Source organism: Haliotis rufescens, unplaced genomic scaffold, assembly GCF_023055435.1.
Source record: "Haliotis rufescens isolate VD_foot unplaced genomic scaffold, xgHalRufe1.0.p SCAF_28, whole genome shotgun sequence".
NCBI lineage: Eukaryota > Metazoa > Mollusca > Gastropoda > Lepetellida > Haliotidae > Haliotis > Haliotis rufescens.
The window spans coordinates 5,244,561-5,259,503 of NW_025963979.1; the positions used below are offsets into that span (position 1 = coordinate 5,244,561).

The 14,943-nt window shown below is 49.7% G+C and overlaps 1 protein-coding gene across 2 annotated transcripts in view; it reads right to left on the bottom strand.

Moving 5' to 3' along the window:
* The window catches only part of LOC124139558 (diacylglycerol kinase epsilon-like), a 98,567-nt gene that overhangs the window by 33,333 nt on the left and 50,291 nt on the right, over positions 1 to 14,943 (bottom strand). For both annotated transcript variants that reach the window (XR_007223029.1, XM_046506731.2), the window contains exon 8: positions 8,282 to 8,412. Coding sequence is in view for 1 of the 2 variants with exons in the window: in XM_046506731.2 (XP_046362687.2) it covers positions 8,282 to 8,412 (131 nt within the window). In the remaining variant the exon portion in view is untranslated. The remainder of the gene's footprint in view (positions 1 to 8,281; positions 8,413 to 14,943) is intronic.

The window sequence follows — 14,943 nt, forward strand, 5'->3', positions numbered from 1 at the left end:
ATATCACTTCAAGGTCCTTATGTTTAGGACAAGAATAAAGACTATACATGGGAGTAATAATCCTTTTTGGGTTATACTTCACCTCCACTACATCTCGTCAGTGTTTTACCCCAGTATCTGGGCACCAAACAACCCTCGGCTCACTTGTGTTACCCATACTTTCTCTCACTAAATCACATTTTGTCCACCTGCCCCAGCCCTCATCCTACCCTGGAATTAACAGCCCCAGTACTAACCCCTGCTACTAAAGAAACATCAAGCCTGCCCCACCCTCTTATCTGCTAATGGCATCAGCCACGCCCACTTATCAGCTGATCGTTTCACTCGGAGTATGTGATGCTGATATAACCCCCCCCTCAGTCACCTCATCAAAATATCACATTGTCAGTAATTGGATACTTGACACTACCAGGACTATTTTCAAATCAATTTAAATTTAATACCATTGACAAGACATTCATTTGATAAGGAACAAGGGCTCTCAATTTCAGAAAATTAAAAAGTTTAATAGTTCATCTTGACAATACAATAGAGCGCTATAGAAACCAAAGCGTACATTATGTTTCTTTTTATATTGTTGCCATTACTAAGATCCACTTTTGGAGAACCAGAAACAGAAACATCTCTGAATATTCCAAGGTGCAAATTACCTGAGCACAAATAATTCCAAAAAAGATGACTTAGGACACGTACCTCAAATCATACTTAATAAGTACCGGTTATTAAAATGTTTTCATGAGCAAAGTCCAAGGGATAAACAATACGAGTACCCTGTACAACATTCTTTGATAAGATTTTGCAGGAACACCGGTCCTAGGAGCCAACAGAAGTAGGCTGTTTATACACACATAGGAAGAATGTTCATTACAATACCATTATAAGTATCATATCCCAAAATTTTCAGTTATGTTTTGCGAAAAATATACGCATGAATTCTCAGAATATATGGATAATGTATGGATAATATATGCAAGTCACTTTCTCATAAACTCTCTACATTCTCGAGTAAACTAGATGTTTTTCTTATCTGTTTTTCAATAAAGAGCAAACAGGGAATAACTATACCGTAACATCCAGTGGGTAGTTCTGTTGAAACACTTTGTTTTATCTTCAAGTATCTTAATTGGGAGTCCTTTAATGTTTTAATGGAGAGAGAGTGTGGTGAGTTGAGTGGACATGACAGGCAACAACTCCTCCCCTTTGATGCTCTCTGTGGGAGGGGCAGGAGGTGTGGGAACCAGAGGAGACAGTAGGATAGGGGGTGGGAACAGGGTACACCAGGGGCTGCAGACTGCATGACCTGGGGGTGGGAACAGGGTTACACCAGGGGCTGCAGACTGCAAGACCAGGGGGTGGGAACAGGGTTACACCAGGGGCTGCAGACTGCAAGACCTGGGGGTGGGAACAGGGTACACCAGGGGCTGCAGACTGCATGACCTGGGGGTGGGAACAGGGTTACACCAGGGGCTGCAGACTGCAAGACCTGGGGGTGGGAACAGGGTACACCAGCGGCTGAAGACTGCAAGACCTGGGGGTGGGAACAGGGTACACCAGGGGCCTCAGACTGAGTGATCTGGGGGTGGGAACAGGGTACACCAGGGGCTGCAGACTGAGTGATCTGGGGGTGGGAACAGGGTGACACAAGGGGCTGCAGACTGAGTGACCTGGGGATGGGAACAGGGTACACCAGGGGCTGCAGACTGAGTGATCTGGGGGTGGGAACAGGGTACACCAGCGGCTGAAGACTGCAAGACCTGGGGGTGGGAACAGGGTACACCAGGGGCTGCAGACTGAGTGACCTGAGGGTGGGAACAGGGTTACACCAGGGGCTGCAGACTTCATGACCTAGGGGTGGGAACAGGGTACACCAGGGGCCCCAGACTGAGTGACCTGAGGGTGGGAACAGGGTTACACCAGGGGCTGCAGACTGCATGACCTAGGGGTGGGAACAGGGTTACACCAGGGGCTGCAGACTAAGTGACCTGGGGGTGGGAACAGGGTACACCAGGGGCTGCAGACTGAGTGACCTGGGGGTGGGAACAGGGTACACCAGGGGCTGCAGACTGAGTGACCTGAGGGTGGGAATGGGGTTACACCAGGGGCTGCAGACTTCATGACCTAGGGGTGGGAACAGGGTTACACCAGGGGCTGCAGACTGAGTGACCTGGGGTGGGAACAGGGTACACCAGCGGCTGAAGACTGAGTGACCTGAGGGTGGGAACGGGGTTACACCAGGGGCTGCAGACTTCATGACCTAGGGCTGGGAACAGGGTTACACCAGGGGCTGCAGACTGAGTGACCTGGGGTGGAAACAGGGTACACCAGCGGCTGAAGACTGCAAGACCTGGGGGTGGGAACAGGGTACACCAGGGGCCTCAGACTGAGTGACCTGAGGGTGGGAACAGGGTTACACCAGGGGCTGCAGGCTTCATGACCTAGGGGTGGGAACAGGGTACACCAGGGGCCCCAGACTGAGTGACCTGAGGGTGGGAACAGGGTTACACCAGGGGCTGCAGACTTCATGACCTAGGGGTGGGAACAGGGTTACACCAGGGGCCCCAGACTGCATGACCTAGGGGTGGGAACAGGGTACACTAGGGGTTGCAGACTGCATGACCCGGGGTGGGAACAGGGTGACACAAGGGGCTGAAGACTGAGTGACCTGGGTGTAGGAACAGGGTACACCAGGGGCTGGAGACTGCAAGACCTGGGGGTGGGAACATGGTACACCAGGGGCTGCAGACTGAGTGACCTGGGGTGGGAACATGGTACAGGGACTACAGACTGAGTGACCTGAGGGTGGGAACAGGGTTACACCAGGGGCTGCAGACTTCATGACCTAGGGCTGGGAACAGGGTTACACCAGGGGCTGCAGACTGAGTGACCTGGGGTGGAAACAGGGTACACCAGCGGCTGAAGACTGCAAGACCTGGGGGTGGGAACAGGGTACACCAGGGGCCTCAGACTGAGTGACCTGAGGGTGGGAACAGGGTTACACCAGGGGCTGCAGGCTTCATGACCTAGGGGTGGGAACAGGGTACACCAGGGGCCCCAGACTGAGTGACCTGAGGGTGGGAACAGGGTTACACCAGGGGCTGCAGACTTCATGACCTAGGGGTGGGAACAGGGTTACACCAGGGGCCCCAGACTGCATGACCTAGGGGTGGGAACAGGGTACACTAGGGGTTGCAGACTGCATGACCCGGGGTGGGAACAGGGTGACACAAGGGGCTGAAGACTGAGTGACCTGGGTGTAGGAACAGGGTACACCAGGGGCTGGAGACTGCAAGACCTGGGGGTGGGAACATGGTACACCAGGGGCTGCAGACTGAGTGACCTGGGGTGGGAACATGGTACAGGAACTACAGACTGAGTGATCTGGGGGGTGGGAACATGGTACAGGGACTACAGACTGAGTGATCTGGGGGGTGGGAACATGGTACACCAGGGGCTGCAGACTGAGTGACCTGGGGGTGGGAACATGGTTCACCAGGGGCTGCAGACTGAGTGACCTGAGGGTAGGAACATGGTACAGGGACTACAGACTGAGTGACCTGGGGTGGGAACAGGGTACACCAGGGGCTGAAGAATACGTGACCTAGGGGTGGGAACAGGGTGACACAAGGGGCTGCAGACTGAGTGACCTGGGGGTGGGAACAGGGTTACACCAGGGGCTGCAGACTGCATGACCTGGGGGTGGGAACAGGGTTACACCAGGGGCTGCAGACTGCAAGACCTGGGGGTGGGAACAGGGTACACCAGCGGCTGAAGACTGCAAGACCTGGGGGTGGGAACAGGGTACACCAGGGGCCTCAGACTGAGTGACCTGAGGGTGGGAACAGGGTTACACCAGGGGCTGCAGACTTCATGACCAAGGGGTGGGAACAGGGTTACACCAGGGGCCCCAGACTGAGTGACCTGAGGGTGGGAACAGGGTTACACCAGGGGCTGCAGACTTCATGACCTAGGGGTGGGAACAGGGTTACACCAGGGGCTGCAGACTTCATGACCTAGGGGTGGGAACAGGGTTACACCAGGGGCTGCAGACTGAGTGTCCTGGGGCTGGGAACAGGGTTACACCGGGGGCTGAAGACTACGTGACCTGGGGGTGGGAACAGGGTTACACCAGGGGCTGCAGACTGAGTGACCTGGGGTGGGAACAGGGTTACACCAGCGGCTGAAGACTACGTGACCTGGGGGTGGGAACAGGGTTACACCGGGGGCTGAAGACTACGTGACCTGGGGGTGGGAACAGGGTTACACCAGCGGCTGCAGACTACGTGACCTGGGGGTGGGAACAGGGTCACACCAGCGGCTGCAGACTACGTGACCTGGGGCTGGGAACAGGGTTACACCAGCGGCTGAAGACTACGTGACCTGGGGGTGGGAACAGGGTTACATCAGGGGCTGAAGACTACGTGACCTGGGGGTGGGAACAGGGTCACACCAGGGGCTGAAGACTACGTGACCCTGGAGTGGGAACAGGGTTACACCAGGGGCTGCAGACTGAGTGACCTGGGGGTGGGAACAGGGTTACACCAGGGGCCCCAGATTGAGTGACCTGGGGGTGGGAACAGGTTACACCAGTGGCTGAAGACTACGTGACCTGGGGGTGGGAAAAGGGTGACACAAGGGGCTGCAGACTGAGTGACCTGGGGGTGGGAACAGGGTTACACCAGGGGCTGAAGACTACGTGACCTGGGGCTGGGAACAGGGTTACACCAGGGGCTGAAGACTACGTGACCTGGGGCTGGGAACAGGGTTACACCAGCGGCTGAAGACTACGTGACCTGGGGGTGGGAACAGGGTTACACCGGGGGCTGAAGACTACGTGACCTTGGGGTGGGAACAGGGTTACACCAGCGGCTGAAGACTACGTGACCTGGGAGTGGGAACAGGGTTACACCAGGGGCCCCAGACTGAGTGACCTGGGGGTGGGAACGGTTACACCAGGGGCCCCAGACTGAGTGACCTGGGAGTGGGAACAGGGCTACACCAGGGGCTGCAGACTGCGTGACCTGGGGGTGGGAACAGGGTTACACCAGGGGCTGAAGACTGCGTGACCTGGGGGTGGGAACAGGCTCAGATGGGGAAGGGTGTGTAAGGTGCCCCATCAGTAGTATTTCAAACTGGCAATTGTTGTAATACTTATCAAATGTTTTTGTCTATAACCTGCCAGATTAATGTACGCACAACACTGTTACCTCAAAAAGTACTCATCAATCAAATAATTTCTGAATTATCAAAATGTCTCAAGTTGAAATATAACACAAATACAAAAGTCCACTCCTACCGTGGGAGGAGAGCTGCTAGGGTCGTGTGGGGTCACTTTGGCCAGGGCAGGGTCAGAGGTCAGCACATCACAAGTGGCCAGAGCCCTACATGAGGACTTAATCATAAACAATATATCATCTGTAGGGAAGTAGGGGTATTAGTTGATGCTATCTTCCCATAAATCACAGATAACTGTCACACCAATATGGAGGTGTATAATCACACATATGTTTTGATGCAGTTAGTTTCCCCCTTCTGTGATCTCTCATTGAGAGATGGAGATTTATAACACAGATAGCACTTGTGTTTTCTGTCAATTCTCCTTGTCCATTGCCATTAGCTGACCTACCACAGACGTCATTTAAAAACATCTCAGAGACCTAACTCAAAGATGTTTCTCTTCAGAACATGTGGACAATTTTCCCAGACTTCACAACAGAATTATTCCCACATATACCATTCCTGCCATATGTTTGTAATCTTGGGACTTTTTTAAATGGTTGGAAACATTTTTTTATGAAAAAACAACCACAATAATAGTTGAAATCTCCTTCTTCTAAACCTTGATAGAAGGTTTATTTTTGCTCCCCTTGTGTGCATGTTGGGGCTATGTCGGCAGACTGTGGTGTTAAAAGTTGACAATTTTTTCAAAATTCACATTACTTGTGTTTGGTCCAATCCTTGCCCTTGCAACACTGTGTCGCCAGATGTTTACTTCTGTAGTGTGTGTTTACTGTATGTAGTGTCACTCCCGCCCAGCACTCCGCTGAGGCACTCCTTCAACCACTGTCTACTGCAGCAGGTGCCCATGGAAAACCAGCTCCATACCAAACAAACTCAACCTAGAGACCTATCCCCAAATTCCTCTTTTTTGTATGTTACCTCATTTTTGCAATTTTAATATGTTGAACTAGAGCAGATTTGAAATAAGCCACTTACTAGCCTATCCAATCATTTAGGGACAAAATGTGTTTTAATCATTCCACATTCCCTGTTTCTAGCTCAGTATCCCTTCCTATTCCTTACTGAACAGCCATACACAATGCAACTGGAATCAACAAGTGCACATGACATTGATAGGTTCGGGTAGAGGCGATGACATGGCTATGTAACCAGTTACATTCTTGCCAATCCAGTGATTGTGGTCACAGATTCTCCAAGACAGCCCAAGCATGCTTGATCAGTCAGCTGGCTGTGTCCTGGTGGGGAGTGCACTAGGTGCCCCAGCAGTCAGCTGGCTGTGTCCTGGTGGGGAGCGTGCTAGGTGTCCCAGCAGTCAGCTGGCTGTGTCCTGGTGGGGAGTGTGCTAGGTGCCCCAGCAGTCAGCTGGCTGTGTCCTGGTGGGGAGTGTGCTAGGTGCCCCAGCAGTCAGCTGGCTGTGTCCTGGTGGGGAGTGTGCTAGGTGCCCCAACAGACAGCTGGCTGTGTCCTGGTGGGGAGTGTGCTAGGTGCTCCAGCAGTCAGCTGGCTGTGTCCTGTGGGGAGTGTGCTAGGTGTCCCAGCAGTCAGCTGGCTGTGTCCTGGTGGGGAGTGCACTAGTTGCCCCAGCAGACAGCTGGCTGTGTCCTGGTGGGGAGTGCACTAGGTGCCCCAGCAGTCAGCTGGCTGTGTCCTGGTGGGGAGCGTGCTAGGTGTCCCAGCAGTCAGCTGGCTGTGTCCTGGTGGGGAGTGTGCTAGGTGCCCCAGCAGTCAGCTGGCTGTGTCCTGGTGGGGAGTGTGCTAGGTGCCCCAGCAGTCAGCTGGCTGTGTCCTGGTGGGGAGTGTGCTAGGTGCCCCAACAGACAGCTGGCTGTGTCCTGGTGGGGAGTGTGCTAGGTGCTCCAGCAGTCAGCTGGCTGTGTCCTGTGGGGAGTGTGCTAGGTGCCCGAGCAGTCAGCTGGCTGTGTCCTGGTGGGGAGTGTGCTAGGTGCCCCAGCAGTCAGCTGGCTGTGTCCTGGTGGGGAGTGTGCTAGGTGCCCCAGCAGTCAGCTGGCTGTGTCCTGGTGGGGAGTGTGCTAGGTGCTCCAGCAGTCAGCTGGCTGTGTCCTGTGGGGAGTGTGCTAGGTGTCCCAGCAGTCAGCTGGCTGTGTCCTGGTGGGGAGTGCACTAGGTGCCCCAGCAGACAGCTGGCTGTGTCCTGGTGGGGAGTGCACTAGGTGCCCCAGCAGTCAGCTGGCTGTGTCCTGGTGGGGAGCGTGCTAGGTGTCCCAGCAGTCAGCTGGCTGTGTCCTGGTGGGGAGTGTGCTAGGTGCCCCAGCAGTCAGCTGGCTGTGTCCTGGTGGGGAGTGTGCTAGGTGCCCCAGCAGTCAGCTGGCTGTGTCCTGGTGGGGAGTGTGCTAGGTGCCCCAACAGACAGCTGGCTGTGTCCTGGTGGGGAGTGTGCTAGGTGCTCCAGCAGTCAGCTGGCTGTGTCCTGTGGGGAGTGTGCTAGGTGCCCGAGCAGTCAGCTGGCTGTGTCCTGGTGGGGAGTGTGCTAGGTGCCCCAGCAGTCAGCTGGCTGTGTCCTGGTGGGGAGTGTGCTAGGTGCCCCAGCAGTCAGCTGGCTGTGTCCTGGTGGGGAGTGTGCTAGGTGCCCCAGCAGTCAGCTGGCTGTGTCCTGGTGGGGAGTGTGCTAGGTGCCCCAGCAGTCAGCTGGCTGTGTCCTGGTGGGGAGTGTGCTAGGTGCCCCAACAGACAGCTGGCTGTGTCCTGGTGGGGAGTGTGCTAGGTGCTCCAGCAGTCAGCTGGCTGTGTCCTGTGGGGAGTGTGCTAGGTGCCCGAGCAGTCAGCTGGCTGTGTCCTGGTGGGGAGTGTGCTAGGTGCCCCAGCAGTCAGCTGGCTGTGTCCTGGTGGGGAGTGTGCTAGGTGCCCCAGCAGTCAGCTGGCTGTGTCCTGGTGGGGAGTGTGCTAGGTGCTCCAGCAGTCAGCTGGCTGTGTCCTGGTGGGGAGTGCGCCAGGTTAGGTAAACATACCAAAGTGATGAAAACAATATGATATCCTGATACTACAGTCCATGATATTTGTACCAAAAACAAGAGTGACAACTTACCAAGCAGGTTTGAAGTCAAAGTCATCAGATGCCAGTTGCCACGGACGACAGCCGCCGCCCCAGCTGCTGATGTTGAGGATGACAATGCCTTCAATGTCAGGTAGTTCAAGGACGCGGTCATCCAACTCAACCTGAAAACACAACAAATATCTCACAGCATGGACAAGTATGACAGGAAAATAAGGAGTCTTAGACAACATGGGCAGAAAATGGACAGGATTGTTGACCAAAAATAAGGCAAATATTCCACATGATGATTTGTTTGTACACTGAGGACAGAAGTGTGGGTGAATATCTCGTGCAAATCATCGACAGCAACATTACAGTTACATGACAATGGTCTGTGCACAACCAGGTGGCCTAACTCGACGGCACAGGTACTACAGATATGTACCCCAGGTATGTTTCTGCATATAGAAATGTACCCTAGCCAAAATCAGAATACAGAAAGGTACCCTAGGATGAGTTCATTCCGCCACAGCCCGTAATGCATAGTGCACTTAACTGGTTCCTTGAACGCTTACGTATGGATGCCAAACCGCTGTAAAAATTCAACATCGCACTGCACGTTGTATATTTTTTTGGAAAGGTATTTCCTTTCCATAAACGGATCTGAACTGCCATATTGTTATATGAGATGATTTCCAGTGTGTCATAAGAAACAAGCATACACAGTGACGTACGTATATTCCACTATGCACAGTATTATCAAGCATGCACTCGTCATCAGGTGAACCATATCTACAGCAGGAACCGGCTTTAGTTTCAGGTTTAGGAATATGGACTCATGCCCCGCTTAGGATACTGGGTACCTTTCTGTATTCTGATTTTGACAAGGCTACATTCCTGTATCCAGACACATACCTGGACTCGTGCCTCGCTTAGGATACTGGGTACCTTTCTGTATTCTGATTTTGACAAGGCTACATTCCTGTATCCAGACACATACCTGGGGTACATATCTGTAGTACCTGTGCTGACAACAAACCCTTCAGTCTTAGTTGGCACTTACAAGAACAATATACAAGTAAGAATGTTTTTGTTTCTGGAATCCCCTGGGTGATAGCCTGGTTGACCATTCTAGTTGAACAGGCCTACATTGAGAGGATTGATAAGCATAGTAACCACTTGGCAAGTGGACATTCAATATATGCATGATTCTGACCAAAGGCTTTAGGTATTGTATATGTTGTGTCACACATGTTGAGGGAACTATCCATTCCATTGGTGATTTAAAGGATGCAATGCGAGATGCAGTATGCCTGATGCAAGATAGAAGACATGCAGAGACAAGAGAGGGACATCTTGAGCTCAGTGAGCTGGAGGCACATTTCAAGATGGACCCACCAAGTGAACCTTCTATAAAGGAGACATTCTGACGTCAAGGAGATGAGTGAGAGGCTGAACAGACCATTCATTCTTGTAGACAGTTATTTTTTATTTCACAGCGTTTATCTGGAAATGTAATTAGACTACATGTGATAGCTCTGTGAGCCCACAAACGCTGCTCCATGGCCATGTCATCTAGGTTCACTTCAACAGAAAGCCTCTCTCATCATACCCAAATCAAACAATACAGAGGACTAGGATCTTATCTCAAAGCAGAATGGTAAGTTCATAGTGGCTGTAGTGCTTCAGTTATTACTTGACTATGTTTTTGTTTCATAATGAACAAATTCCAGACAGTGGCTTGAAGTATGGTCGCCTGATTGAAACAGAGACCCAGATGTTGGTGCAAGTAAACAGTTTCAAGAATTGACATATCCCATCTCTTAAACAGGTTCAGTTCTCATAAGATCTGCTGTTACATCTATCACGAAGGCTGTATGAAGGCTTCTACCATATTCACACAAATAAGTGACAGGGCAAAGGGGAGGTGCATGAGGAGACTGGAAGTTCAATAATTGTAGCATTTGTCTTGAGGTACCTTATAGTGACTACACAAATGGTTTTTCATTACACAGCAATCAGCAACATATCAGCTGTAGTTTGGGTTTGCAATGATAGAATGTGGGCAACGCAAACCATGAGTGAATAAGATCCACACTGTTTGTCAGTGATCTACAGTCGAGGTGTTATACAGAATGGTTTTCATGGACCTTCCAAGTACTAGCCACTTCATGGACCTTCCAAGTACTAGTCACTTCATGGACCTTCCAAGTACTAGCCACTTCATGGACCTTCCAAGTACTAGTCACTTCATGGACCTTCCAAGTACTAGTCACTTCATGGACCTTCCAAGTACTAGTCACTTCATGGACCTTCCAAGTACTAGTCACTTCATGGACCTTCCAAGTACTAGTCACTTCATGGACCTTCCAAGTACTAGCCACTTCATGGACCTTCCAAGTACTAGCCACTTCATGGACCTTCCAAGTACTAGTCACTTCATGGACCTTCCAAGTACTAGTCACTTTATGGACCTTCCAAGTACTAGACCCTTCATGGACCTTCCAAGTACTAGTCACTTCATGGACCTTCCAAGTACTAGTCACTTCATGGACCTTCCAAGTACAAGTCAAACTCAGCAGCCATTGTGACCAGTGAATACCCGTTACAGAAGGCAATTATGATGTGCTCATTCCATCATGTAAATCCAGTAAAGTAACAGTGCAGGACACTTAAGATGTGTACAATACGGTACAGGTTTATCTCATGGGTCACCTCGTTTAATTAAAAGTCTAAAGTCAAGTGATGAGATGCCCACTACAGATGAGAGACTTGGTGCCGATGGACATCAGACCTTGAGAGGAACACACCACTGCCTATACTATACATGTCTTATCTTGTTACCATCACACATTGAAATCTCTTTAGGAAGAATATTTACAAACAGCTTGAAAACATATTCCCAATTTGTGAGATGTCAAGAGAGGAGCTATCAGCTTTCACTGAAAGTCAACTGGGTCAACATAATGGTATTAAACAGACAAGTGTGAAGCACACAGGGACACAGTTGTGAAGGGATAATGATGTTACATGCCTAATCTACTACATAGACACAGCTCATCACATGCAAGAACAATGCATTATTTTTATTATAGAAACGATTCCTCCAATTGGAAAAGAATCCAAGAAGTAGTTTTCAAGTTATAGATCGTGCAAATGTTGAAGAAGAAATATTTCTAAGTTCAAAACATGAAATGAAATCATACTTATTCAGAAATTTCACATATCAAAATCAAACTTTGCAGTGCACCTCTCCTAATAGTATAGAAAGTGTTCCTTAAATTTGAAAAGAATCCATGAAGTAGTTCTCAGTAACAGGTCGCACAAATGTTGAAGTAAAAAATAACAATCTAAATTCAAAACACGGAAAAATTCATATTTTCTCAGAAAATCAACATGTCAAAATCAAACTTTGCACTGCACCCCTCCTATTCATATAGAAAGTGTTCGGCAAGTTTGAAAAGAATCTATGACGCAGTTTTCAAGTGAAAGGTTGCACGCAAAAATGTCCTTGGAAGGACTTAGGGAAGGACAGATGGAATGCCTTGGCAGAGATATATACCTGGACCTTTCATGACGGTGGTGTAATAAATGGGCTAATGCTGTTTTGTCATGTTTGATCTGAAAGGCTGAAAACGTTCATCACCAGTTGAGATTCCTGTTTAGAATTAAACATGCATTTATATCTCCTATTGACCTTCAGTGTCATTGGCTCATAGTGCATACTACACTGTTTCAAAACACATTTAGCTTTCATAGTATTATCAAGTCTAGAATTGAAGTAATGTCGAGATGCTGAAATCTCTGAAACTTCAATAAGTGAACTGGCTGATTCAAAATTAAAAAATATCTGACCTCATTTCAGACTGTTTTAAATCATTTGTGATAAATGGAATTTATAAACCCTGTTCTTGGTTATAAACGGACATGGAGAATAAATCCAGTTACATCATTCTTTAATCCTTGGTACAATTTGTCATATTTGATTTCCTATTTACCATAAATTCATCATACTATGTGCAGCAAGAATGTCAAGACGGATCAATCACTGGTTTACTGTTAATGAAGACAGGTTCACACGGTGCAGTGGTTGTCCTGATAAATGTTATTAGGCCCAAATGTGTTATTAATGCTAAAGCAACCCCACTATGGGTTCCCCCTCTTCCATGTAAACACAGCGACAGCCTTGCCTGAGTCTGGGAACTCCCTGGCCCCACACTCTCATACATGCAGTTGTCATAAACGCAGCCTTTCTCACACTCACTGCCTGTGATGGAAACTGCAAAAATGAAAAATCAGAAATATAAAAACCTGGAATTTTCTGCCTGTTTGTTTTCTTGCTGGCTAATGGAGGGAGAGATTTACGAGCAACCTGATCGGGGCAGGGGGAGATGAAACAGCCCGCTCGCTCAACACCACCCAATGTCCTCCAGATGATACATGCAGGGAGTCCATGCCAGGAAGGTACAAAATGGTAAAGGAGTGGTACAAGTGTGATACAAAAGACTACAGCTTTGGTACAGCCTTGATAAAGCCATGGTGCAGCTGAGAGAACAGCTGTGTTACAGCAATAATACAACCATCACACAGCCATGGTACAACCATCACACAACCATCACACAGCCTTGGTACAACCATCACAAAGCCTTGGTACAACCATCACAAAGCCATGGTACAGCCTTGGTACAACCATCACAAAGCCATGGTACAACCATCACACAACCATCACACAGCCTTGGTACAACCATCACACAGCCTTGGTACAACCATTACAAAGCCTTGGTACAACCATCACACAGCCATGGTACAGCCATCACACAGCAATCACACATCCATGGTACAGGCATGGTACAACCATCACATAGCCATGGTACAACCATCACACAACCATGGTACAACCATCACAAAGCCTTGGTACAACCATCACACAGCCATGGTACAACCATGGTACAGCCATGGTACAACCATCACATAGCCATGGTACAGCCATCACACAGCAATCACACAGCCATGGTACAGGCATGGTACAGCCATCACACAGCCATGGTACAACCATGGTACAACCATCACACAGCCTTGGTACAACCATCAAACAGCCATGGTACAACCATGGTACAACCATCACACAGCCATGGTATAGCCATGGTATAGCCATGGTACAACCATCCCACAGCCATGGTATAGCCATGGTACAACCATCACACAGCCATGGTACAGCCATGGTACAACCATGGTACAGCCATCACACAGCCTTGGTACAGCCATCACACAGTTTTGGTACAGCCATGGTACAACCATCACACAGCCATGGTACAACCATCACACAACCATGGTACAACTATTACACAGCCATGGTACAACCATCACACAGCCATGGTAAACCCATGGTACAAACTCACACAGCCATGGGACAACCATCACACAGCCATGGTACAACCATCACAAAACCATGGTACAACAATCACACAACCATCACACAGCCATGGTACAACCATCACACAGCCATGGTACACCCATGGTACAAACTCACACAGCCATGGTACAACCATCACACGGCCATGGTACAACCATCACACAGCCATGGTACAACTATCACACAGCCATGGTACAACCATCACACAGCCATGGTACAACAATCACACAACCATCACACAGCCATGGTACAACCATCACACAGCCATGGTACAACCATCAAACAGCCATGGTACACCCATGGTACAAACTCACACAGCCATGGTACAACCATCACACAGCCATGGTACACCCATGGTACACCCATGGTACAACCATCACACAGCCATGGTACACCCATGGTACAAACTCACACAGCCATGGTACAACCATCACACAGCCATGGTACAACCATCACACAGCCATGGTACAGCCATGGTACAACCATCACACAGCCATGGTACAACCATCAGACAGCCATGGTACAACCATCACACAACCATGGTACAACAATCACACAGCCATGGTACAGCCATCACACAGCCATGGTACAACCATCACATAGCCATGGTACAACCTTCACACAGCCATGGTACACCCATGGTACAAACTCACACAGCCATGGTACAACCATCACACAGCCATGGTACAACCATCAAACAGCCATGGTACAACCATGGTACAACCATCACACAGCCATGGTATAGCCATGGTACAACCATCCCACAGCCATGGTACAGCCATGGTACAACCATCACACAGCCATGGTACAGCCATGGTACAGCCATCACACAGCCTTGGTACAGCCATCACACAGTTTTGGTACAGCCATGGTACAACCATCACACAGCCATGGTACAACCATCACACAACCATGGTACAACTATCACACAGCCATGGTACAACCATCACACAGCCATGGTAAACCCATGGTACAAACTCACACAGCCATGGTACAACCATCACACAGCCATGGTACAACCATCACACAACCATGGTACAACAATCACACAACCATCACACAGCAATGGTACAACCATCACACAACCATGGTACAACCATCACACAGCCATGGTACAACCATGGTACAAACTCACACAGCCATGGTACAACCATCACACAGCAATGGTACAACCATCACACAGCCATGGTACACCCATGGTACAAACTCACACAGCCATGGTACAACCATCACACAACCATGGTACAACCATCACACAGCCATGGTACAACCATCACACAGCCATGGTACAGCCATGGTA